Genomic DNA, 26,302 nt, shown 5'->3' with positions numbered 1-26,302 from the left:
TTTTGAGACGGAGTCTCACACTGTTGCCCAGGCTGTAGTGCAGTGGCACGATCTTGGCTCACTGCAATCTCCGCCTCCTGGGTTCAAGCAATTCTCCTGCCTCAGCCTCCCAAATAGCTGGGACTACAGGCATGCAGCACCATGCCCAGCTAACTTTTTTGTATTTTTAATAGAGATGTGGTTTCACCATGTTGACCAGGATGGTCTCAATCACCTGACCTTGTGATCTGCCCACCTCGGCCTCCCAAAGTGCTGGGATTACAAGGTTGAGCCACCATGCCTGGCCATTTAGCAGAGTTTTTAATTCATCCAGTGATGAAATGTGAACTTACCTAGTCTATTCATGTGCAGGCTGCATGAACACCTACCTGCTAAAGGTGTTAGAAGGGTCACCCCCATGATTAACCTCCCTAAAGGTTAAAGAGAAGATAGAAAAGCAATCCAGTTGCCAGGGACAACAGATCATCAAGTTGATCTGTAAACACTGTGAAAGAATATTTCCTACCTAAAAAGTACAGCTTGGTTGGAGTGGAAGGCTCTCCTTGACTCTTGCTATTGGGGAAAATTAGTCAGAGAGTCTAAAAATAGAAGGAAAACGTGAAGAATGGCTCAAAATGATCAGTCAAAATCATAAGAGGACAGAGGAGGTGGCAAAATAAAGTAAATAATTTCTTCCAGGAAACAAATTTCACTGAGCTTTTGGAGTTGGCAGGAGGACTCTGCAAAGAATCTTCTCAATGGTTCCCTTAAACTAATGCTGGGATTGTTTCAACTATGTGAAAGGAACAAGGATCTGGACTCTTTAAAAAGCCAGGCTGCTTCCTCCTCCAGATGAAGGCAGTAGCTCTGAGAAAGATTAGAAAACACTGGGACAGTAGTGTTACCACATGCCTTACCTTTATAAGACTGCTCCTAATGAGAGAGAGAGCTGAGAGCGGTTGTTGAGGCCTGGAACCCTGTGGCCAAATATCTACTTTGTTCCAAGAGAAACTCATCCCTCACTCCCCCCACACCATGATATGTTTATGTTTAAATGAGTAGTTAAACATAAACATGTCATGGGGTGAGGGTGAGGGATGAGAAATTGCTTAATGGGTATAATCTATACTGTTTGGGTGATGGTTACATTAAAAGCCCAGACTTTATCCACTCTGCAACATATCCATGTATCAAAACTGCACTTGTACCCCTTAAATTTGTACAAATAAACATGAACTGAAACAGACTGGCAGAACCAAAGCGGAGACAATGGCCTGAGACAGCCTACAGGAGAAAAGAGGATAATGAGTGACTGTTTAGTGTAGAAGCTGATCTGGATTAAATTATGAAGCAGGTGTTAATAGATGCTTGAATGTTGTTGTTTATCATCTGCACTATATGGCCTTGCTATTCAAAGTGTTGTCCATGGACTAGCAGGAACAGCACACCTGGGAGCAGGATCTCAGGCCCCTCCCCAGACCTGCTAAATAATAATCTGCATTTTAACAAGTTTTTGGTGATTTGCGTGCACAGCGCAGTTTGAGAAGCACTGACGTATGTGGTTTCTTAGTTGAACTTTTGCCTAACAAAATTATCTGTCCGTTCCTCCTTCCTTTTCTCCCTTGTACCACCTCTCCTAGTTTCCCAATCTTTGTTTCCTTGTGAACTGGCAAATAACTCTAATCATGGCTGATGGCCGCAAAAGTAGTATTCCCAACATACCCAGATAAAGAAAAGAAAAGGGTGGTCAGAAATATATTGTAAAGCACAGGTTTGAGCAGTAGGAAGCCATTGACTTGGCCTCTAATTGTGCTGTCTGTATAACTTTTGTCAAGTTCATTCACCTTTCTGATCTTCAGTCTATAAAATAAGGGTCATAATAGTATTTAACTTATAGTGTCATTGTTAGAATGAAATGAAATGAGGGGAAGGTATGCAAACTGCCTAGCACAGTGCCTGACAAACAGTAGGTGCTCAGTGTATGATAGTCATTATTATTGAAAGCCATCAGTTTTGAAGTAAACTTAGAACTATGTTATAATTCTACAGATTTTCAAAGTCCCCATGAGTCTTTCTAGAGAGCCTCCAGAAAGCCCTGTGTACCTCATCCAATTCAACTTTCTTGACTCCTGTGCCAGCAGCCAAGCAAAAATAGTTCTTACTCCATTGGATTGTCTTCTTGTTTTTGCTGAATTACCAAGATTTCCTACTTTCTTTTATTGCAAATGGCCCACACTTTTAGTACATTAAAGCTAAAAAAAAAAAATCTTTTGTGGACTGGCCTGGAAATGTAATTCAATTTATAACATTTTTTTTTTTATCCTATGGAAAAATGCATGTCACCTTCCAAGCAATTGACTTGGGAGTCAACTTTGAGAGCTCAGCCTGTCTGTAAGTTGCAGGCTGACTCTATGTCAATATGTGGAGTGGTCACAAAAGCTAGAATTCCAGAATTCCAGAGGTTGCTGAAAGGCAAATGAGAATGCTACAAGGAGTGGAAAGTAGGGCAAACAGATCAATCTGTGTGTACAGTATCAAGATTCAGAAAGCTAATACAGGAAAGGAGATATACCTCTGGAAGGATATTAAAAAACAGTCATAATGACAGCACAAACCATTTTTTTACTATGTCAGGTCAGGGGCCCCTAATCAGTAGCTTGGGATCTACAAACAATATCAAGGCCTTGCAAGCTAACTCTCCAACATGATCATCCTTCCCCTGCCCTGCTCTCTGCATTTTGCCAGGATTCTCAGCTCAGAGAGGAAGACAGTAAGCAGCATCTCCCCAATCCTCTTCACTCCCACGCCCTGACAGCCAGCCCCCAGATTCAGTCACTTTCCTTCTACCCTTAACTTCCCTCTTCCCAGGGAGATCAAGGTGTCAGGAATATGCAACATAGTTTTTCCTTACAAAAAGGATGAGGACTCCTATACTGGGTAAAATAAGATGACTGGTGAAAACAGGGCCCCCAGGATGGAGAGGGCTGGAAAGATAGTAAAAAAGGACCATGAAAAAACAAAGAACTTTTGTGCCTTCTCCCTGAAGTGGTTAGCAAGAAAATCAACTGTATCTGGGGAAGTCTGGGTTAACATGGCAGCCAGCTAACACAGTCTGATACCCACCATCTAGAAATGCCCATTAAAATATCCATGAAGCTCTGCAAAAAAAAAAAAAAAAAAAAAAAAAAAAAAAAAAAAAAAAAAAAAAAAAAAAAAAAAAAAAAAAAAAAAAAAAAAAAAAAAAAAAAAAAAAAAAAAAAAAAAAAAAAAAAAAAAAAAAAAAAAAAAAAGAAAGAAAACTTGCACTAGCTATGGAAACTAAGGGAAAAGAAACTGCTAATTGCTAATGGAGAAGGAATTTCTGCTAGCTGTTGTGGGGAGATGGGGTGGAGTGAGGAATATGTTTACAATCTACATAAACTCTACCCTCTTATCCAGAACAGCAAAAGTGCCCAACAAAGTTGGGGAAAGCTTTTGATTCACTTCTATCAACTGTCCTCAGACTGGAAACACAGAGGCTGATCAGAAAACCAGTGTCATCCCTTTAATATATAGAAAAATTTTCAAGTGGTTTCATGGTGTAACGGTGAGCACTCCGGACTCTGAATCCAGAAAAATTTTCAGAGGCAACAGCTCTGTTACATTTCTTCCACCACCAGTTCCTGTATTTTCTTTCTTCCTTTCTTCCTTCCCTCCTTCGTCTCGCTCTGTGGCCCAGGCCGGAGTGCAGTGGCACAATCAAAGCTCGCTGTAGCCTCAACCTCCCAGGCTCAAGTGATCTTCTCACCTCAGCCTCCTGAGTAGCTGAAACCATAGGTGTATGCCACCACACCTGGCTAATTTTTGTAATTTTTTTTTTTTTTTTGGTAGAGATGGGATTTTGCCATCTTGCCCAGGCTGGCCTTTGAACTCCTGAGCTTAAGTGATCCACCTGCCTCAGCCTCCCAAAGTGTTGGAATTACAGATGTGAGCCAGCGTACCTGGCCAGCTCCTCTATTTCCTATATGCTTTGTGGACACCACAAATTAAGAACACCACGTGGCTGGTGATGGTGGTAGTGGTGGTTAGGGCCAGAGATTGTTATGGTTGGGGCCAGAGATTGTTATCAGGAAAAGTTCTGAACATAAGCATGCTTGGAGACATTATATCTGAAATAATGTAACATGACAAATTGCAGAGCTGGATGACCCAAAAGATCAGAGATGGAAGATTCCATCTATCTTAGCCCAGTCAAGCCTAAAAATAATGATAGCAGCAACAATACTATCAACTACCAGCATCTGCTGTGCAATTATTATATGCCAGACACTATATTAAGTACTTTACATGCCATGCATTATCTCATTTATTCCTCATAGCAAACATAACTTGCCATTCAAGTTTGTTTGAAAAGGTCAGGTAAGGGCCGGGTGCAGTGGCTCACGCCTATAATCCCAGCACTTTGGGAGGCCGGGGTGGGTGGATCATGAGGTCAGGAGATCAAGACCATCCTGGCCTATATGGGGAAACCTCGTCTCTACCAAAGTACAAACAATTAGCCAGGCGTGGTAGCACACGCCTATAGTCCCAGCTACTCGAGAGGCTGAGGCAGGGGAATAGCTTGAACCAGGGAGGCAGAGGTTGCAGTGGGCCGAGATCACGCCACTGCACTCCAGCCTGGTGACAGAGCAAGACTCCGTCTCAAAGAAAGAAAGAAAGAAAGACAGAAAGAAAAAGAAAGAAAGAAAGAAAGAAAGAAAGAAAGAAAGAAAGAAAGAAAGAAAGAAAGAAAGAAAGAAAGAAAGAGTCAGGTAATGGTGTCTACCACATCTTGAGCTGACTATGTGGTAGGTACTAAGTGTTATACATCCGCCATCTCATTAGTTGAATGCCTATTAGGCACCAAAAATGGACTTGGATAAGCACTTTGTCCTCAATTATCCTTCAAGCCATCATCTCCTCTAGGAAGCCTTCCTTTACACTTCCAATCTGTGCTTGCTATGCCATTCTTTGTTCCTTCCATCACCATCCTATGCTTTATTCCATCACAATCCTTATATATACTGTGATTGTTTCTTTACTTGCCTGTGCTCCCACCCTGGACACACACACACAAACACACACACATACATACACATACACATGCATGCACACCAGACTGTGAGTTCCAGAGAAAACACTGTAGATATTAGGATGCAATAATATATAACCTCCATGGAACAGTTCTACAAAGACAGAGGTTACTGTACGTGTTAATTAGCTTGATTGTGGTAATCATTTCACAATGTATATCAAAACATCATGGCGTACAGCTTAAATATATATAATTCTTGGCCAGGCGTGGTGGCTCACGTCTGTAAACCCAGCACTTTGGGAGGCTGAGGAGGGCAGATCACTTCTGGTCTGCCTAGCCAACATGGTGAAACCCTGTCTCTACTAAAAATACAAAAATTAGCTGGGCGTGGTGGCAGGTGCCTGCAATCCCAGCTACTTGGGAGGCTGAGGCAGGAGAATCGCCTGAACCCAGGAGGCGGACTTTGCAGTGAGCTGAGATCATGCCACTGCACTCTAGCCTGGGTGACAGAGCAAGACTTTGTCTAAAAATAATAATAATTATATATATATATATATATATATATATATATATATATATAGTTCTTCTTTGCCAATTATACCAAAATAAAGCTAAGGAATATAAATAAAAAGAGAAAGGAAGAAAGGAAAGGAGGAAGTGAGGGAAGAAAGGAAGGAAGAAAGGGAGGGAGGGAGAGAGGGAAGAAAACATTTGCTGCCCCCTGCCCTAGAAAGACTTTGTAGGGATATGGCCTGAACCCACAGGGACCCAGATATCCCAAGTCTCCAGGTATGCGGGCTGCTTTCTTAAGCAGCTGATTCTGACAACCCCATCTGCACCCCTGCAGTCTCTATCAGGGGATAGAGACTGGGGAAGGGAGTGTATGGTTCCAGATACCCGTTCTGTACTTAATAAAAGGCAGGTGTTATGTGGTCTCTTAGATCAGCCACAGGCATTGGGGTTGAGAATCAGGGTGACCTTGGTGTACTGACTGACTTACTGGTGAAGCCTCAGCAAGGATGTTTTGTCACCAAAGTGGTCACTTCTGCACTATCTGTAGAGAAAGAGAAATAGACTGAATGTAGACGCACTAGGATGTCAACAACAGTTACCTGTGGTGACATTCACTGTTCTCTTAAATTGTACCATGAACATGCACAATTTAAAAAGGAGGGAGCTAGGATCAAAGTTGCTCGTAAGTGGCAGAATTGTGAGTTTTGAGACTTCTTCATATTATTCAACAACATGAATTTTCTAAAATAATCCTTCATTACTTTTATAATGAAACTATTTAACTTATATAAGTAAAATAAACTAAGTTTTTGGCAAACCATAAAACTAGAAAGTCTCTCTCCTTCACTTCCTTCTTTCAACACCTAATCCCACCCCTAAAGGAAACCACTGTCAATAATTTAGTTGGACTCCTTCCACGGGGGATCAATTTGAATTTAAGAGACAGAAAAATGTGTGAATTCTGAATAGAGAAAATCTCAGTTTAATAGAAGAATGAAAACCCAACTATAATAAAAAATAAATCAGTGTTTAAAGCTCTAAACTTACCAGCTGTATTGGGGTTGACCTCTCTGAGACGGTGTAACTTCTTAGTAGTCTACTTTCCCCTGAGAAAAGAAGGAGAAGGGGAAGGAGGAAAAAAAAGATTTAAAAAAAACACTAGAGATTCTTGAGGACAGGAACCTTATACTGTTACTATTCTTTCTATTTAAAGAATTATAATGATAACCAATTATTGAGCTCCATGAGGAAAGAGTGGAGAAAGCGGCCCTTAATCTAAATGAAACAACCTGATACAAGTGCACATTCACACACTCTTCTATAAAAATCCCCGTCACTTGGGCCAGGCACAGTGGCTCACGCCTGTAATCCCAGCACTTTAGGAGGCTGAGGCGGGTGGATCACGAGGTCAGGAGAACAAGACCATCCTGGCCAACATGGTGAAACCCCCTCTCTACAAAAAATACAAAAATTAGCTGGGTGTGGTGACGCATGCCTGTAATCCCAGCTACTTGGGGGGCTGAAGGAGGAGAATTGCTTGAACCTGGGAGGTAGAGGTTTCGGTAAGCCGAGATGGCACCATTGCACTCCAGCCTGGGCAACAAGAGTGAACTCCATATCAAAAAAAAAAAAAAAAAAAAAAAAACCCCCACCAAAAAAAAAAAAAAAAAAAAAAAAAAAAAAAAAAAAAAAAAAAAAAAAAAAAAAAAAAAAATCCCTGTCACTCATACACAAACATACTCAAACACCTCCCCCACAACATACACAATATCCACACATAAGCAAAGCTCCATACAGAAATATAGTCACAATCACAGAGACTCAAATATCCTACATGTATAGGATCTTACTCATTGCCTTATTAACTCTATCCCATTTAAATCAGTTCTTAATTAACATTCTCTTAACACTTGCATGTTTGTACCATTTTATTTTTGTATATAAAAACCTTGGGATGAACATTGACATCATCTGGTCCAGCTACCTATCAGCAAATGGAGGTGTCTATGCTACTTGAGATCTCTAAATGTCTGTCTTCTACTTGATGTTCCCCAAGGACAACTTTTATTCTTTTTTATTTTATTTATTTATTTTTTGAGACGGAGTCTTGCTCTGTCACCCAGGCTGGAATGCAATGGTGCAATGGTGCAATCTCCGCTCACTGCAAACTCCATCTCCTGGGTTCAAGTGATTCTCCTGCCTCAGCCTCTTGAGTAGCCATGCCTGGCTAGTTTTTATATTTTTAATAGAGACAGGGTTTCACCCAGTTGGCCAGGCGGGTCTCAAACTCCTGACCTCAAGTTCAGATGGGCAACTGAGGGAAATTGAAAAGCCAGGCTGTGCCTGGACCCCAAAGACAGCTTTTCAATTTCCCTCAGTTGCCCATCTCCATATTTTATTTCCCCTTGGTTTATCAGATAGTTATTAGATATCTATGATATCTAATAATCATAGATATCTAATAACTATCTGATAAACCAAGATATTTATATCTGATATCTAATAATTCATTTTATCCATTTCTTAATTAATTTCTAATTTTTTTTCTAATAAACTCAATTTCTAAATATAGAAATTGTGGTATGTGGCCAGGTGCCTCATGTCTATAATCCCAGCACTTTGGGAGGCCGAGGGAGGCTGATTACAAGGTCAAGAGATTGAGACCATCCTGGCTAACATGGTGAAACCCCCTCTCTACTAAAAATACAAAAATTAGCCGGGCGTGGTTTACAATGTACAGCACGGGGACTAGAGTTAACAATATCCTATTGTTTACTTGAAATTTGCTAATAGCATAGATCTTAAGTGTCCTCACTGCCCACACCCACACCCACACCCACACAAAGATAACTATGTGAAGAGATGAATGTTAGCTTGACTGTAGTCTACGTATGTATGTGTGTGTGTGTGTGTGTACAGCCATGATATACACCTTAAATATATATAATTTCGATTAAAAAGTAAAATAAAAACAAAAAGTTTGTGGTTGAGAGCATTAAAGCTCCCAAACCTGGCTACCTTTAAGAATCATCTGGGGACCTTTTAAAAATGTAGATCCGGGCTGGGCACGGTGGCTCACACCTATAATCTCAGCACTTTGGAGGGCCGAGGTGGGCAGATCACCTCAGGTCAGGAATTTGAGAACGTCCTGGCCAACATGGCAAAACCCCGTCTCTACTAAAAATACAAAAATTAGCTGGGCGTGGTGGCACCCTCCTGTAATACCAGCTACTTGGGAGGCTGAGACAGAAGAATCACTTGAACCTGGGAGGCGGAGGCTGCAGTGAGCTGAGATCATGCCATTGCCCTCCAGCCTCGGCAACAAGAGTGAAACTCTGTCTAAAAATATATATAGAGTTAGATCCCAAGCCGGGCGTGGTGGTTTACATCTGTAATCCCAACACCTTGGGAGGCCAAGGCGGGTGGATTGCTTGACCTCAGGAGTTCAAAACCTGCTTGAACAACATCTCTACGAAAATAAAAATAAAAAAATTTAGCCAGGCGTGGTGGTACTCACTTGCAGTCTCAGCTACACTGGACGCTGAAGTGATAGTACCGTTTGAATTTGGGAGGCGGAGCTAGCAGTGAGGCGAGACTGCACGTCTGTAGTTCCCGCTACTCAGGAAGTTGAGTTAGGAGGACCCCTTGAGGCCGGGAGGCCCGAGGCTGCAGTGAGCAGAAATCGCACCACTGCACCCCACCCTGGGCAGCAGAGCTAAACTCGGTCTTAAAAAAAAAAAAAAAAAAAAAAAAAAAAAAGCCTGTCTTGGTGGCTCATGCCTGTAATCCCAACACTTTGGGAAGCTCGAGGCAGGCAGATTGCTTGAGCCAAGAGTTTGAGACCACTCTGAGCAAAATGGCAAGACCCTGTCTCTACAAAAATTAGCTGGCCCTGGTAGCGCACGCTTGTAGTCCCAGCTACTCAGAAGGCTGAGGTGGGGAGACTCCTACAGCCCGGGAGTTCGAAGGTGCAGTGAGCTGAGATTTCACCACTGCACTCCAGGTCTGGGCGACAGAGGAAGACCCTGTCTCAATGACAATAATAATGATAATAATAACAATATTAAGACCGGGTTTGGTGGCTCCTGTAATCCCAGAATTTAGGGAGACAAAGGCAGGTGGATCGCTTAAGCTCAGGAGTTCAAGGGCAGCCTGCGCAATATGGAGCAACCCCGTCTCTACTAAAAATACAAAAATAAGCCCGGTGTGATGACGCCTGCCTGTAATCCCAGCTACTCGGGAGGCTGAGGCACAAGAATCGCTCGAACCCAGGAGGCAGAGGTTGCAGTGAGTCTAGATTGTGCCACTGCACTTCAGCCTGGGTGACAGAGTGAGGCTCTGTCTCAAAAAAAAAAAAAAAAAAAAAAAGTAAACTTCCCAGGTGATTCTAACGTAAGCATCCTGGTGCAAATCCAAGGCCTGAAGTTTGAGTGGGGCTTAAGTGACACTGAATCAGGGTCAAGTCCCATCTCTGCCTCTTGCCGGCTGTGTAACCTTAGAAAACAATTCCATGTCTCTGAGAACTATTCAAACAAGGCTGCCACACAGGCTTGTGATGATGAATCAATAATAGAAAATGGCTATAAAGCTTTTAGCACAGTGCTTGGCATATAGCAAAGGTTTATTCATCTAATATTGTTATTAATATTATAAGGCGGTTGGTCTAGAACTCTTCTCCCAGGCTGGAGTGCAGTCAAAAAATCGCTGCTTACTGCAGCCTCGACCTCCCCAGGCTCAGGTGATCCTCCCTGCATAGCTGGGACTACAGATGCACATCAGCATGCCCAGCAAATTTTTGTACTTTTTGTAGAGATAGTGTTTTGCCAGGTGGCCCAGGCTGGTCTTGAACTCTTGGCCTGGAGGGATTCGCCCACTCTGGCCTCTCAAAGTGCTGGGATTACAGGCATGTGCCACTGCACCTGGCCTTAGAACAGGTACCTTTAAAAATTCAGGGGATAGACTGGGCATGGTGGGTCATGCCTATATGTCCAGTACTTTGGGAGGCTGAGGCAGGTGGATCACCTGAGGTCAGGGGTTCAAAACTGGCCTGGCCGACATGGCAAAACCCCACCTCTACTAAAAATACAGAATTAGCTGGGTGTGGTGGCACATGCCTGTAATTCCAGCTACTTGGGATCCTGAGGCAGGAGAATCACTTGAACCTGGGAGGCAGAGGTTGCAATGAGTCGAAATCGCGCCATTGCACTCCAGCCTGGGCAACAAAAGCAAAACTACTTCAAAAAGTCAAAAATAAAATAAGAATTCAGGGGATAAATTAACTTAGATGGGAAAATATTACCTCTTTATTTCCACCAATCTCTAAAATTTAGATTTCCTTCAACTACAAATGCAGAGAACAGATCACAATAGTGTTAGCAGTACCTGTGACTTTGTCACCAATAGAAATCACAGTTTTATGTCACATTACTGTTACTACAGCTATCTTTAAATACGTTTACAATTATCATTACTTTCAAGTTGCCATGGTTATCCGAGTTGCTTCTAGATCTTGTTATTTATTACGTTAATAACAAGCACTTCTATAACTATACCAGCTTCCGTGTCTCACATTTTATTCTCCAGTAACACTGAACTGCTTTGTAATCCAAACCCGGCTATCAGCATACACTGTTCTCAGCCCCAAGCCTCTATTCACTAGTCTCTCTACCTAGATTGCCCTTCTCTCCTACCCCTCCTCTACACCCTCACAAGACATGCCACCCCTACTCCGTCCACACACACCAGGTCTCCATCACCACTTACTATTTGTACTGTTTTTGTCTGTCTACATCTCTGTTTCTCCAGCTAGACCACTAAATCTTGGGGAACTTGGGCTGTGTTTTGTTCCTGGCACAGGACAAGCTCACAGTAAGTGACTGTTGAATGACTTCATCTGAGAAAAAGATGCCCCTTATTCGCTCTGCTCCACCCAGAAAGCTACCAGCTCTGTCTGGAAGTGGGGACTCCCCTCTGCTTTCTGAGTTTATGCAAGAATGTTTTGCTGCTTAAAGTCTCTCCATTCAACACAATGTATGTCAGCAAAGCAAGGCTTCACAGAAGGGAGCCAAGGTGGCCCTGCCCAGTCAGCCTTCCCCCAAGGAGGTATGCAATATGTCAATACAAGCTGGACTTATATGCAAATACATGGTAGCTCTCTGAACTCTATCTCTGAACTACCTAGTTTTTTTATATATCTCAATTATATTTATTCTTGATCCACCTGGATATAGTATGGAAAGCTATACTGAATTATTAACAATACTGCTTGAGAGCAAGGACTACAACAAGGGAAATGTCAAGGGGACAGAATCTTGAGTTTAATTGTGCCAGATGCCAAGAAGGAAATACTTCCACCAGGCCCTCATCCCAAGGTTATGCACAGAGATAAGAGGACTCAGGCAAATATAGAAACGAAAGTCCCAGCGGTTCTCAAAACACAATGTAAATAAACACTTATGGATCTAATGTATTTTGTTATAATGTTTAACATGAAATAATCATAAACGAGAGGAAAAAACACAAACACTGTAATTAAAAAACAATTTAGTAGACTATAAGTCTACACAATGCAGACAAAATTTCATATTCTACTACCTCCTCTGGCTTTTACCCAAGAACATTTTTTTTTAAAGCAAAGAAGAAGAAGGGAAATTAATACATCTAAAGGATTTGCGTTTGAGAGGAGAAACAGAGACTCCTCAGCAGTCTGTTAGAACAAAAGGACCATACTCTCAGGTTTGCAGCTATGATCAGTGACCCCCAACACCTCTTGCATCTCTGACCTTGGGATACTATCAAGAGCCAGAGGTACAGCTTGTTTCTGGCTTTCTGGCTGCTACAGCTTAGAGAGCACCACCCCACCTCCATTTCCCCCAAATTGCAGGGCACATATATGACCCACAGGGCCTTAGGTAAGAGTTATGATAGTTGGCTGCCCTTTGCTCTTAATCGCAGGGCTGATACTTGTGGTACCTGGAGAAAGTTTTAAATCTAGGGAAGTCCAATCTGCAGGGACTCTGGCCAAGTGAAGTCCTACTAGAGAAAAAGGCCGTGATTGGTGTTCCTGCCTATTAGCTTGGCCAAGGAGCTCTCTTAGCGTAGGAATTCCGCCTCCTACACTTCTTCCCTGCTACTCTCAGAACCAATGCACTGTGGATTCCACCAGGAAGCACCTCTGGTGCCTCTCAAAGAGCTAACTCTGTGACGCAGGCAGAGAATGTTTGATGTCTTGGGCACTAGATGGCAGTATATACCGCTCTATTTTCAAAGGCCGGACTTGTGAATGAAGGAGCCGAAAGAGGGGTGGGGAGTACTGACTGAAATGTAAATCTGAGTTTTACGTGAAAACTGGACATCATGAAAAGTTTAACTTTTTTTCAGACACTAATAATTATTGAATCCTACACATTTAAAGTATTCCAAGTCTCTGAGTTCTGAAGCACCCTGGAAACCCACCACTTGCCCACCCACAACATCCCTCCATCTTACAGAGCTGGGGGCTGCCCCTCAGGCCTGTGAACATGCGCTCGGTACTTCTATTGAAAGGGGAAGGACAGACGGAGATCAACGAAGGCGGCAGGTGATGTTCAGAAAAGGAGGAGGAAAGCAAATTTGGAGAAACAGGAGACGGTAAATGACGTGAGGAAACAGACGGCATGCTGAAGTAAGAGAAATGAGGGAAAAATAAAATAAGGGAAATGACGAGGGGGAGAAAATGAGAGAAAGAGGAAAGAGGAGAAAAGGGAAATGAGACAATAGAGAAAAGGAAAAAAGAAACAAGGAAAGAAAGGTAAAAGAAAGGAAGTGGGGGAGAAAGTAAAGGAAATCGGTAAAGAAAAAAGAAAAGAGAAATAAATGAGGGAAATAGTGAAATGAGTGGAAGCAGAAGAGCAGAGAGAAGGAAGGGGAGGATTGAGGAGAGACTGCGAAGGGGCAGAGGGAAGCTGGGACAGAGACAGACTCTGAGGGGTTCAGGGAAGAGAGGACACAGCGAACCGGGAAAGGAGGTGAGGATACCGTTAAGTGAGCAGAAAGAGACAGAAACTGAAGCGAGTTGGAGCGTGCTTATGAGTTTTGCTTAAAGCATTTATTGGGTACTCCTCATGTGTGCCTGGCACTCTCTGACTCTGCAGAGGCAACCGCTCTCCTTGCACGCCCCCCTCAAAAAAACAAAAAACAAACAGGCTTATGGGGCGCGGCGGTTTAAGGCCACTTGGGGCTCTCTAGGGCGTCGTCTCTCCTGTAGGGGGACCCATTCGAGGTGAGACTAGAGACGTTTGCCCTCCCGCAGAGCTGGAGCCCCGCGAGACCCGGCCACTAGGGGGGCGCGGGGCTGCGTGCGTATTTCTGGCCGAGGATGCGCCATCAGCGCTGAGACAGCCCGAACCCAAACGTCTGGCACGCCGAGAGAGAGCCGGGCCCGCTCCCTTGAGCGCGGGCGAGGGTGCGAGCGGCAGCCTGGATGCCAGGGCACGAGGGTGCGGGTGGGGCAGGGCGGGGGGTGGAGGGGCAGGATCCAGCCCGCTCGGGGCCAGCGCCTGCCTGCCAGGGAAGCGGCGGAGGAGCGTCCTCCGCCGGCCCCTCTGTGATAATTTACATGCTGTCATATTCCCGTGCTGACTCCAGAGCGTGCAGCTCGCCCACTCGCTCACTTGCTCTCAGCTCCTGCCACCGCTCAGCCGTCACAGCCCAGGGGAGCCCGAGAGCCGGAGAGCCTGCAAGCCGGGGAGGGAGGGAGCAAAGGAGGGAGGGAGCAAGGGCGCGCCCCGGCTCTCCCTCTGCCCTGCTGCCCGCCCTTCCTGCCGCCACAGGTCCGCCCCAATCCCTGCTCACACTTGGGAAACTTGGGACTGCGCTGGGGCCGCGTGTGGCACCTCAGTGGGGCGGCCCCGGCCTCAAGAGGAGGGGGAGGAGGAGGAGGAAGAGGAGGAAGTGAGCCCGAAGGATCCGCTCAGAGCTGTTTGTCCAGCTGTTTCTATTCGCACCCGGAGCAGGGAGCAGTACAGCCAGAAGGGGGCCGAGCCGACGGTGACTGGCTTTAGGCGCTAATTTCCAACTCTTTTCCTTACAGCTTGTCTTTTCCAGGCACCCTGGAGTCCCCTCAGGCCAGCCCGGCGGGCGCGCACCTGCCAGCCGCCCCTGACCCCTCAGGCCAGGCGACCTCCGAGCCTGAGAAGATGGCCCAGTCCAAGATCGACTGCCGCTCACCTGTCGGTCTCGACTGCTGCAACTGCTGCCTGGACCTGGCCCACCGGAGCGGGCTCCAGCGAGGCAGCAGCGGGAACAACCCGGGCAGCCCTACAGTGAGCAACTTTCGGCAGCTGCAGGAAAAGCTGGTCTTTGAGAACCTCAATACCGACAAGCTCAACAGCATAATGCGGCAGGATTCACTAGAGCCGGTGCTGCGAGACCCCTGCTACCTGATCAACGAGGGCATCTGCAACCGCAACATCGACCAGACCATGCTCTCCATCCTGCTCTTCTTCCACAGGTGGGTGGTTCGGCACACGGTGGGAACTCGGTCCTTGCTCGCACCAGCCTCTGCTGCACCCTCACCTCTGACAAAATGGGCAACTAGGAAGTTCATGAGGGGCATTGGGGAGGTCTGACTCACAGGCTGCAGTGACTGGACCTTGAGGTTGCCTGGAATACTGCGGAGCTGAGGGAAGGCCTGGCAGGTGTGAGCCCTATTTTAAAAGGTGCCTGCAAAGGCTTTCTGACGGGGACCCCTGGGGCCCTGAAGGTGGGCAGACCCCAGATGGTTTGGAGGTAGCCGAAAGTACCCCCTTCTCAAATGCATACATTTCCGTAATTCCCTTTGGAGATTCCGCCATGGGGTCTTCTGGAGTTGAAAGTTCTACCCTTCTCAAAAGTCCATCTCTCAATGAGCAAACTCAGGTTGAAACTGCAAGGGCTTTTAAATTACTGAGTGGCCCTGACTGACAGTGAGGGCAAGCAAAATGTCAAGACAAATTAAACTGCAGGTGGTGGGAGAGGGGGAGGGGGAAATTTTTAAAAACCAGAGACTTGTGAGAATTTCTTGAGCCTCTGGATGGTAGGCATTCACCTCCTCCATGGATCACAGCCTTCAATTTCTAATGTAAGCTAAGCGCAACCCCAGAGAGTACCCTGGGACATCCTGAGTGCCTCAAGAACTATGTGTGGCAGGAGGGTGGATGAATCCATGTCGTTGCAGGCATGTGTCGGAGTAGTGATCAAGCTTTCTAGAAATCCTGCTGGGGAAGCAAGGAGAGGACAAGGCAGGAGAAAAGCACAATGGGAAGACCCAAGGCAGCTGCTGTCCTTCAGTTTGAGACACTCTGGCAAGAACCAGTCTGGGGGAACAACTGGGGCAATTTAGAGGCAGGGGAGACAACGTCAGGAAACCCAGCTATGGGTTTGGTGTCCTTAGCACCATCAGGACAGGGCACCAGCGTGTGTGTGTGTGTGTGTGTGTGTGTGTGTGTGTGTGTGAAGGGAGGATTTATTCTTCCTCAGCAACACAGGTTATGTAAGAGAAAGACATCACCACTGTGGGAGACCTGGGTTGTAGTACAAGTTACGGCTTCACCCGTTTGTATGAGCCTCAGCAAGTCGCCTGACCTCTGTAAGGTTGCCTTCCTTTTAGCTCTGAGATTCTAGGTTGTAGGCAGGTGGTGTGCCCAGACAAAGTAATAAGAAATTCTGAGCACCTACAAAATATTTGCAGTGCAAGAAGGCTCAAATAGGAAGTTTTAAAAGCAATCGAGAAAAGCAGGCGCTATCCTTACTTAATGTTAAGAGCAGATTTGTCTCCCTTGCCCCAAGACAAAGCCACCATTGCCTCCCCCTCAGCCCAGCCCCAGTGATTCTGGGCAAGACAAGCAGGGCTGCTAACTTCGTTAATGTTATTATAACAAGTTGTATTTCTCGGGCATTTTCGACACCATTGAAGCCCTTTCTCATCTATTATTTTACTTTAGGCATCAAATTATCTTATTGTCTAAAATAAAGCAGGCTGAATTTTTAAAAATAATAAAATAAACCCAGCTGTGGACAGAAAGGTTTCAAGGGAATCTTCATTTCTGGTGAAAGATTAATACAAGTGTATTCAGCCCACAGACCCTGAAACCCTGCCGAGCGAAAGCCCTAACAGGCTCCTAAGGATCCTGCCTGTCTCTGTTGGAGAGTGGCAGTGGGGGAGGGGTAGGAGAAAAACCTGGAAAGAGCGATCCTAGCATTTGCATTTGTTCAACTGGGAGAGAAACTGCCACTCCAGGGTTTAGGAAAGTGTGAGAAGGGGCGCTTCCTCTGGTTCTGGGCCTAAGAGGGTCAAGCCTGGGTGAGAGAAGTGTGAGGCTAAAAGCCTGAGGTCAAAGTGTTTACTTGTGCCACACCTCGGGAGCATCCCGGTTGTTTGGGTTTGTGAAAAGGGAATACCTCCTTTGTCATCTACTCCACTAACATGAGTTTATTGACTCTTAATTCTTGGCAAAGCCTGGAAATGCAACAGGTTGGATATGTAGGGGGGTGGTGTTGGTTGAGGGAAGAAGGCAAATTGTAGGAAAGGTGTATGTGAGCACCGTGCCTTCTTCGATCAGAGCAACTCACTCAGCGTTCAAAACCACTGAGTAGCTAACCAGCAAGCTCTGAGGCTTCGCTGAGGCTGGGGAGTAACAGGGTCCTGTGGTAACAGTCTTGTAGTTCTAAGAGGACAAAGCATTCTCTTGCTTTTTTTTTCCCTCCTGACACAGGGTCTCACTCTGTCACCCAGGCTGGAGTGCAGTTGCGTGATCACAGCTCACTGCAGTCTCAAACTCCTGGGCTCAATCAATCAATCCCACTTCAGCCTCCCGAGTAGCTGGGATTATAGGCACACACCACCAACCGGCTAATTTTTATATTTTTTATACAGACAGGGTCTTGCCATATTGCCCAGGCTGGTCTCGAACTCTTGGGCTCAAGCGATCCACCCACCTCAGCCTCCCAAAGTGCCAGGATCACGGGTGTGAGCCACTGATCCCCTCCTGTTTTCCTTGACAACTGGGACCTTAGAGACTGGAGATTCTGAATTCAGTTTAGGTTTTGCCCAGTATTACATGCTCATTAGCAAACAAGAAGACCATTATTGCTGGTCATGGGGCTTCTCCAATATCTGTGGTGGACAGCCTTCTCCTAAGTGAACATTTGCCTTCTTCATTAATTTCCCTGGATTTCTATCATCGTACTTCAGCCATTGTTTTTACCCTTATTCCATTTAATGATTTGACATTTCAGGTTCCTGTTGGGTGTTTTTTTTCCTCTGCCGACTTTCAAGGCCTCTTCTGCTGAAGAAGCTACTCTCCCCACCCCTCCTCCTGCATTCTATTCCCCTGCTGAGAGGGCTCCTATATTCTTGGGAAGAAGGGCAGGGCACATTCTAGATTTATATCTGCTTTATCTGCTTTGACCTGTCCCTGGCTCCCAGCTTGGTTCTTGGTTTCCTTGGAACACAAGAGTGTAAGCAATTTGAGGGTAGGGCTGTGTTTTACTTGCTTGGTCTTCCCTTGCTTTCAGTTATACAGCCAATATTCAATAAAGGCTTCTTTGGTTGGATGACTACTTTGGTACCTTGTAAAGAATTTACAGCTCCATTCTGTGCTAGTTTTCCTTCTTAAGGTTTAAAAGTTGTTTTCCTTCCGTTTTAACCACATGCAGTAAGTCTCATAGCCTGGTGGAGGTCCTAATAGACAGTACTGTGTATATACACACGAATCAGTGAGTATGGGCATGCAGCCTGTTGGTATGTAAACGGTGCCTGTATACTACTGGGTTGGGGGTGAGGTGTATTTTAAACATCATCCCTCCAATCTGGTGTTATGTAACTGATAACTATAATAGATTAACAACTAACACTTACTGAACATTCACAGTGTATACTAAGTGTTATATCTGTGTAATCTCATTTAATATTTACACTAATTCTATGGAATGGATACTATTTATTTATTTATTTATTTAGAGACAAGTCTCGCTCTACCACCCAGGCTGGAGTGCAGTGGCACGATCTCAGCTCACTGCAACCTTCACCTCCTGGGTTCAAGCAATTCTCCTGTCTCAGCCTCTCCAGTAGCTGGAACTACAGGCTCACACCACCACACCCAGTTAATTTTTGTTTTTTAGCAGAGACAAGGTTTCACCATATTGGTCAGGCTAGTCTCGAACTCCTGACCTCAAATGATCCACCCACCTCGGCCTCTCAAAGTGCTGGGATTACAGGCATGAGCCAGCACGCCAGGCAGAATGGGTACTATTATCACCCATTTTCATTTTATAAAGAAGGAAATTGAGGCTTGGAAAAAATTAAGTAGCTTGCCCAATGCCTCACAATGAAGAGTAGAGCCTGAATTGTCTGTGAAGAAAGAATTGTTAAGAACACTAAGTAACTAAACTAATGCTAAAGAAATTCTTCGAACACTTAAGGATTGTCTATGAAGCAGAGGTAAATGTGAGCTCAGAACTTTTCCAAATTATCAAAAATGTCCATTTGACCTTCCTTCCTATTAGGTAGGAAAACCAACCATCCTAGTGCTGGGATACAGGACTACTTGTGCTCAAACTGGAACAGTCCTAGGGAAACTGAGATGCTTCGTCACCATATTATTAGGGGACTCCACCTTGTTATTTGTATATGCTTCTAATGCTGGAAAACTTAGGCGGGAGATAGAATATTCTGGGCAAACAGCAGAAGTTTCCAATTTTAACATAGCATATGAAAAAGCTTCCTGGCTGGGTGCAGTGGCTCATGCCTGTAATTCGAGCACTTTGGGAGGCTGAGGCAGGCAGATAACCTGAGGTCAGGAGTTCAAGACCAGCCTGGCCAACATGGCAAAACCCTGTCTCTATTAAACATATAAAAATTAGGGGGGCTTGGTTGCGTACTCCTGTTATCCCAGCTACCCAGGAGGCTGAGGCAGGAGAATCGCTGGAACCCAGGGAGCAGAGGCTGCAGTGAGCTGAGATTGCACCACTGCACTCCAGTCTGGGCAACAGAGCAAGACCCGGTCTCAAAAAAAAAATCTTCCTTTTTTCCTTAGTTGACATTTGAAGAGCCTTCCTTAATTCTCTGACCTGTAAGGTATAACAAACTGGAATTGGAGCTTTGTCAGTATTTGTTGTGATTGTTGTCGCTATAACCTTAAATTTATTCTAAGATTTTACCCAAAACTTTTGAATCAGCTCTACTGTACCTTTGGCCCCAGAGCATAGCTGGCTAGTGTGGTCTGAAATACTCTGGATCCAAGTTACCTTCTGGCTCTAAAAAGCCTAGAATTCTACCTTTAAGCCTCTGACCTGGTCCCAACTGGTTCCCATGCATAGATGCTCAGAAAATAATAAAATAGCAAACATTTCTAATTGCTTTAGGTGTGCTAATTCATTAAATATCCCCTATTAATATGGTAACAAAGGGGAAGGATATACATTTGGAGATCAAGTTTTCAAGAAAAATTTGTGCAAAAAATTATTTGTGTGTCTCTCAGTGAGTTTGAGAACAAGTAATTTCATAATGTATATTCCTGGACCTGGCTTCTGAGGAGGTGGCCACTCACAAGGTGTGATTTGAGTGGCTGCCTGCTGTAGTGCCTAAGTTCATAGTATTTAAGATTCAGTTCTCTGTCCATGTAGCATCTAAAACTCCTCTCCCAGAGCACCGCTGGTATGCAGACCACACTGTGAGAAACCCTGTATTAGAGATTGCAACCCATTGTCAACTAATTTACCATTTGATTTTGAGGATGGAGTTACTTGCTGTAGAGCGGTTTTGGGTTTCTATGTGGTTAAGCCTGTCATTCTTTGCCTTTGTGATTTTTGCTTTTGGTATCAAGCTTCAAAAGTCCTTTCATAGCCCAAAGTAATTTAAAATAACTATTTCCTGAGTGCCTAGTGGTCTGACAAAGAATAGGCATTCTTGGATTAAGGGACATTCTCCATTAAAAACACAAATGCATTTGCAAACTTAACATTCATGGTTTGGATACTTCATGAGAACTCTGACTTGTAAGAAACTGTCTTTTTGCTGAGGCACAGATGTGAATCGCATATGCCAGGAGGCTAGTATGTGGAGACCCATCCTTTCACCAATGAGTGAACTTGGTGCCCTATCCCACATCTACTAGTGTGTGTGTGTGTGTGTGTGTGTGTGAAAGAGAGAGATGTATTATATGTATATATTGTACATAATACATATATAATAGTGGTAAAATATATATAACATAAAATTTGCCATTTTAACCATTTTTAAGTGTATGATTCAGTGGCATTAGCTACATTCACAATGTTGTGTAACCCATCACCATTCCCAAAATTTTGTCATCATCCCAAACAAAAACTCTGTACCCATTAAACAATAACTCTCCATTTCCCCATTTCCACCTCCCACTACCCTCGGTAACCCCTATTCTATTTTCTGTCTCTATCGATTTGCCTATTTAGATATTTCATATAAATGGAACCATACAATATTTTGTGTTTGGCTTCTATCACTCAGCATGTTTTCAGAGTTCATCCATGTTGTAGCACGTATTGGTGCTTCATTCTTTTTACGGCCAAATAAAATGCTATTATATGGATATACCACTTTCGCTTATCCATTCACCTGTCAGTGAACACTTAGATTGTTTCCCTTTTTTGACTACTATGAAGAATGCTGCTATGAACACTGGTGTACAAGTATCTGTTTGAGTCCCTGCTTTCAGTTCTTTGGTGTATATACCTAGGAGTGGCATTGGCCGGCACCTACTTTCAACACAATTTTGTGGTCTACTGCTCGTAGTTCACACATATGTAGGAACCTGTCATAAAGTGAGCAAATGTCTCAGGGCATTCTTTGAGGAGAATGTTCCCTCTCTAAGCCAGCTGCTGGCACTAGTAATTACAATGAAAAAAGAAAGCTAGGAAGTTTAGTAAAGTGATAGTGCTGCCTGGAAATAGATGTTTTATGGAGGAAATGACATGCTTTAGAGATTGCATCTGTGAGTTAGAGACTGGGAAAAGTTTTAGTGTGTATCTCTCATGAATGGCCAAGATCTAGCGTATCTTTTAAAAGAGGGAGAGTAACATATGACACCATTACTTGCCATTAACTACTTCATATTATTTATCAGACCTCTGGTCATGGTGACAGCTCACTGGGAATAGGGTCCCATGGGACTGGAATGTGGCAAAGCCAAGTTTGGAGGAGAGAGGTAGAGAGATGGGGCTAGAGTCCATGGAAGGGCTAGCTTGGGTGGGCTGTTACAGCACAGGGACCGGACAGCATGAGAGTTCAAGAGGTCTGTTTGGAAGGTTCATGCTCTTAAAGAATGGTGGGAAGCACAGAGCATGAATTTCATCTACTCCTCAGTTTCTGCCAGGAGTGGACCCATGTGAGTCCACACCTAGGTAAATAATGCTTTCCAGGGTGACCTTAGTTTTCTTCCCTGCCTAAAGAAAAGGTTAACAGTCCTGCTTATATTTGCACTTGCAGATAAACTAACAAGCTCTCCATTCCAGGTAGAGTGTTGGCTCCTTTCCATATTAGGTCCTGAAGGCCAAGGAGTCTGGGTAAAATGGAGATGGATGTATCTGGCCAAGACTGCCAAGACCTCTAGGCCTCCTGGGTGATGGAACCCTGCAGAGTTCTTGCACCCTCGCCTTGTGGGTTGGTTGGGAGGAATGAGGTTGGCCATGTTTGCACCTGGTGGTGGCTGTTGCGCTGTTTGCTGATTGTGATTCTGCTCCTACCTGAACTTTCTCCTCTTCTTATGTAAGGCATCCCTCAAGATAACTGTAAAGCTATAATCTGCCATAGCTGGTTGGGTTTGCATAACAAATTGGTTGGTGTCGTGCAGTAGCCTGTTGAGCCCTGGAGAAACCAATGTGCTAAGTTAGGACTAAAGCTTAGGTTCACTTGATGGGGTATTTTGTGTGCCCAGCGCACTCAAGGGAGAGCAGTCCATGACCACAGGGGTCAGAAAGATGAAATTTCCTTTTAAATAAAGAGAGCAAAAATGGCTCAGAACATACTGTGCTGTCCCAAAGCCTGCAATAATGGGACATTGCTGTAGCACCACAGCTTTGGCAGAGAAGGCCCTCCGTAGAACCCCATGGGCTAGCAGGAGCCCCATGAAGGCCGGAAGGCTAGATCCCAGTTTCAGGGCAACCTAGGTGTGATAAAGAGTCATGTCAGGGAAAATGTCTTTTGGAGGCCACTGTCTAACATACTGAAATCCAGCTTAACTAGAGTTGAAGTGGGGCTAAGATGGGATCCGTGAGAGTAGAAAGCAAGCTTTTCCCGATGCTATTCCAGGCAGGAGGGAATTTTATCAGCAGGCAAGGCAAGTTCACTTGTACCTTCTAGCTGAAAATTCCTGCCTCAAAGTAGCTGTGGCCCTTCTGGAAACTAACTGTGTAAGAGTCGTTAAGATCCCAGCCAGCACAGGAGACTGAATGGAAAGCTTCGCATTGTGCAGACACTAGCCCAAGGGAAAACAAGAGCTGGAAGCAAGCTTGATCAGTGATGACCCAGGCTCACCATTGGCCTTCCTCTCCTGGGAGCCACTTTCTTCAAATAGGTACAGCCTGAAATCGGGCCCCTGCCTATGGACAGAGCACCATAGGGACCTTCCCATCCTTCCTTGAAGGAAGACTTTACTCACAGAATATCCTTGATTATACAACCCACTTCATCTAATCTCTTCAGGGGAGATGGAGAGCAGCTGCTCACGGCTTAGGGGTCTGGCCTGGATTCCCGCTCCCTGCTATCTAGGCTGGTGACTGGCTGGAGCTATCCCTAAGGAAGAAGAGGAGAAGTGAGAGGAAAGGAAGCAACTCCAACGGCTCCTTCCTGGCTTACCCCCATCCCAAGACACCCCTCATTCAGTGCTGCCGTTTAGCCTCATTCCCAGACTAGGCTGGGCATAGGCCAGCCCAGGGGCCCTGACTCATAACTAGCATAGTGTCTTATGTAAGAGAGCCAGGTTACTGAGGCATCACACTGCTGCTTCTGCTTGCTCAGTGGTATGCTTCCCTGGGGGCAGGCATTTGGAAGCCTGCTGGGGGTCCAAGTCAAGCTCATCATACTTCCCAAGGAAAAGCCTACTCTCCTCGGTGTCAGGCAAGCGCTCTGCTCAGAGGCAAATGCCAGGCCACAAAGCCTGCCCCTGCCCCACCCTCAGCCCCCACATTCAGCGGTAAATTTAAGCAGACAGGCAAGCTGGAGTGAACTTAGTTTGGCTTGAGGCATTTTGGAGGTGACAGGGAGGAACCTACTATCACCTGATAATGCGCTGCTAAAGAAACTGCATGGTGCACAGAGAGGCCCCAGAACAGGTCGCAGAAGTCCCTCTTCATTTTGCATCTGCTTGTTGGTTCAGAAACTATTGGTTGGGCTGGGGCAGGAGGGAATGGGGGCCTCCAGGCTAACTGACACCAAGTGAAAGGGTTTACCGGAAGCTGGAGGGGCTTTACCGGAAGTTGGAGGAGCTGTTTAAAGGAAGGCCTTTCAAGAGCCAATTCCCAGTCCATGCTCCATGAAGTCTCAAAGTCCCCAGGTTGACCTGAATTCACAATGATTCTTAGCTCTCTGCCTGGTCTGTTCAGAAAATTACATTACCCGCTTAGTGGAACTGAGTCCCCAGTGAAGTTAGTATTGCCAGATTCTATGACAGGTTTCTCTAATAAGGAATATGACTATCTGCAGCACAGAATATCCCCATCAATTTAATATTCCACCAGCTCAAGGTTTGTGATTGAACCAATAGCTCCTCTTCTTCTCTTTGCTTGTCTTTGCCCCAGCTTGTCTCACATGTGTTGCCATCAGGCAAATGGCTCACAGGCTGAGAGTAGGTAGGGATACTGCTCTCCACTCCAAGAAAGAGAGAAAGAAACAGGGAAATAAAGTCAAAAAGGTGGTGTGGGAATTACCAGCAGGCATGATTTGTATCCAAAGATGACTCATTAGTCCTTGAGCAAGCTCAAGACTACCATCTCAGGGCTCAGAAGAGCTGGGCACCCCTAATACCCCAGATCACAGAATCCAGTGAAAATTGAGGGACCTGAGATGGAGATGCAGAATTTTCCTTTGTGGAACTCCTCCCAAGCTTCCAGCCCCTTGCTTCTCCCTATCCCCTCTGCCTTTTTGGTTCATAGGCTGTAGCAGTAAAAAAGAAAAGTAAACAAAGAAAACAAAACAAAGAAATAATAAGAAAAAGAACTGCTCAGTTGTAAGGCAACTTAATCTACCTGCCTAGGTGCACGGAAAAATGAATGATGGCAGCACCTCATTCGGCCTTGTACCAAAGTGACCAGGCACTTCAATTAATCAATCCATCATTTATTGACCAAGGGCCTGCTATTTATTGAGCGCCGACTGAGGATTTATTGAAAGTCTATCTTGCTAAGCACTGTAAAGGACACAGTAGATGTCAGAGGCTAGGATCAGGGCTCTGAGGAGCTGAGAGTATAGCAGGAAGGAGTGGAGCAGCTGCATCCAAGGCCAGCAGGAAATAAAGCACTGGTGTGGTTGCAGGCTTCTGAGAACCCAGTCCAGCCTCCTACTCCTTAAGGGAAAGGCCTAAGCTTACTGCTCCTGGGGTCCACAGGTCTGGAGCTTGGATGGTGCCAAAGCAAACTAGGAAGGGAGAGTCTCTTTATGGCGGTGGCTTCCAGCAGGGCCTCAAAGAATGGGTTGGCTTTGGCACAGTGGGAAGCGGGGAAGCTTTCTGATTGGGAGAGGGGAGGAGAACCTCGCTAATCCAGCAGGGCTCTTGACTAGGAAGGGGCTGGCCTGTGGTGGGGACACTTTTGATTCCTTCTGGGCTGAAACGCAGATTCACCATTGATTTAGGAACAAGAGAGAAAGGCCCACGCTGTCCCTCCTCTCATTGCCCCTCTCTGATACAGGACAAGCCGTGCCCTAGCACCCTCTCCTCAGGAACCTGGGCTAGCCCTGGGGAGGCAGAAGCCTTTGGGACCTGGGAGTAGGAAGGCACCTCCCCCTTATCCTGGAGAAAGCCCAACAGAACAAGGAGAGTTGAGCAGGGTAGAACCAGGATGTGCAGTCGAGGGTGGGCACCAAAGGAGCCTAGGAGCTGTGGCTTTCCATCTGTGCAGCTCTGGCTTCGGTCTCCACAGGGCCCCTTCTGAGGTGGGTAACAGAAGCAGGGGTGTGTCATGGTGCTACCATAAGAATATATAAACCATCCGCCCAAATCTCTCTGAAAAACAATTGCTGATGGCCCTGCAGGGTGACATTTTTACCTTGTTTGCACCCTGGTCAAACCCTTCTTCCCAGGTAACCTATAAATGAAAGCCTCAGGGTAGGGTTGAGAAAGGTAAGAAGCCTCAAGCTGATGGAACAGGGGTGGCAAAAGGAAACAGCCTCAGGTAAACTGGGGAAGAAAGGTGTTGTTTATGGTTAATGTTCCATCCTCACTCTCTGGGGCCCTCTTCCCAGGTTAGTGTCTTGGACACATCTGTCCCCACATCCTTTCCCGCCAGTACTCTGGAGAATTCATGTTTAAGTTCATAAACAGCTTCCGTCAAGAACAAATATTCATTGCACGCTTTCGTTAGCCAGACTCAGTGGCAGGTACTGGGGATATAATAAGAAACACACAAGGCCGGGCACAGTGGCTCATGCCTATAATCCCAGCACTTTGGCAGGCCAAGGCGGGTGGATCACGAGGTCAAGAGATCGAGACCATCCTGGTCAACATGGTGAAACCCCGTCTCTACTAAACATACAAAAAATTAGCTGAG

At 45.4% G+C, this 26,302-nt stretch overlaps 1 protein-coding gene across 5 annotated transcripts in view; it reads left to right on the top strand.

Annotated features, from left to right (window-relative positions):
- Positions 1-13,081: 13,081 nt before the first annotated feature.
- Positions 13,082-26,302, top strand: part of TSC22D3 (TSC22 domain family member 3) — a 65,979-nt gene continuing 52,758 nt past the window's right edge. The window contains exons 1-2 of one of the 5 annotated variants that reach the window (XM_017546455.2): positions 13,082-13,174; positions 14,616-15,035. In XM_017546455.2, the coding sequence (XP_017401944.1) occupies positions 13,128-13,174; positions 14,616-15,035 (467 nt within the window). In that variant the 5' untranslated portion in view covers positions 13,082-13,127. Of the gene's footprint in view, positions 13,175-13,436; positions 13,552-13,866; positions 13,989-14,151; positions 14,356-14,615; positions 15,036-26,302 lie in introns of those variants that run through there. The other 4 variants (XM_037744945.1, XM_037744946.1, XM_037744944.1 and 1 more) reach the window with 4 other exon arrangements.

The sequence above is a fragment of the Cebus imitator genome, unplaced genomic scaffold (genome assembly GCF_001604975.1).
Source record: "Cebus imitator isolate Cc_AM_T3 unplaced genomic scaffold, Cebus_imitator-1.0 Scaffold189, whole genome shotgun sequence".
Classification (NCBI taxonomy): domain Eukaryota; kingdom Metazoa; phylum Chordata; class Mammalia; order Primates; family Cebidae; genus Cebus; species Cebus imitator.
The sequence above is the reverse complement of the archived record's forward strand: the minus strand, read 5'-3'. Positions and strand labels throughout refer to the sequence as shown.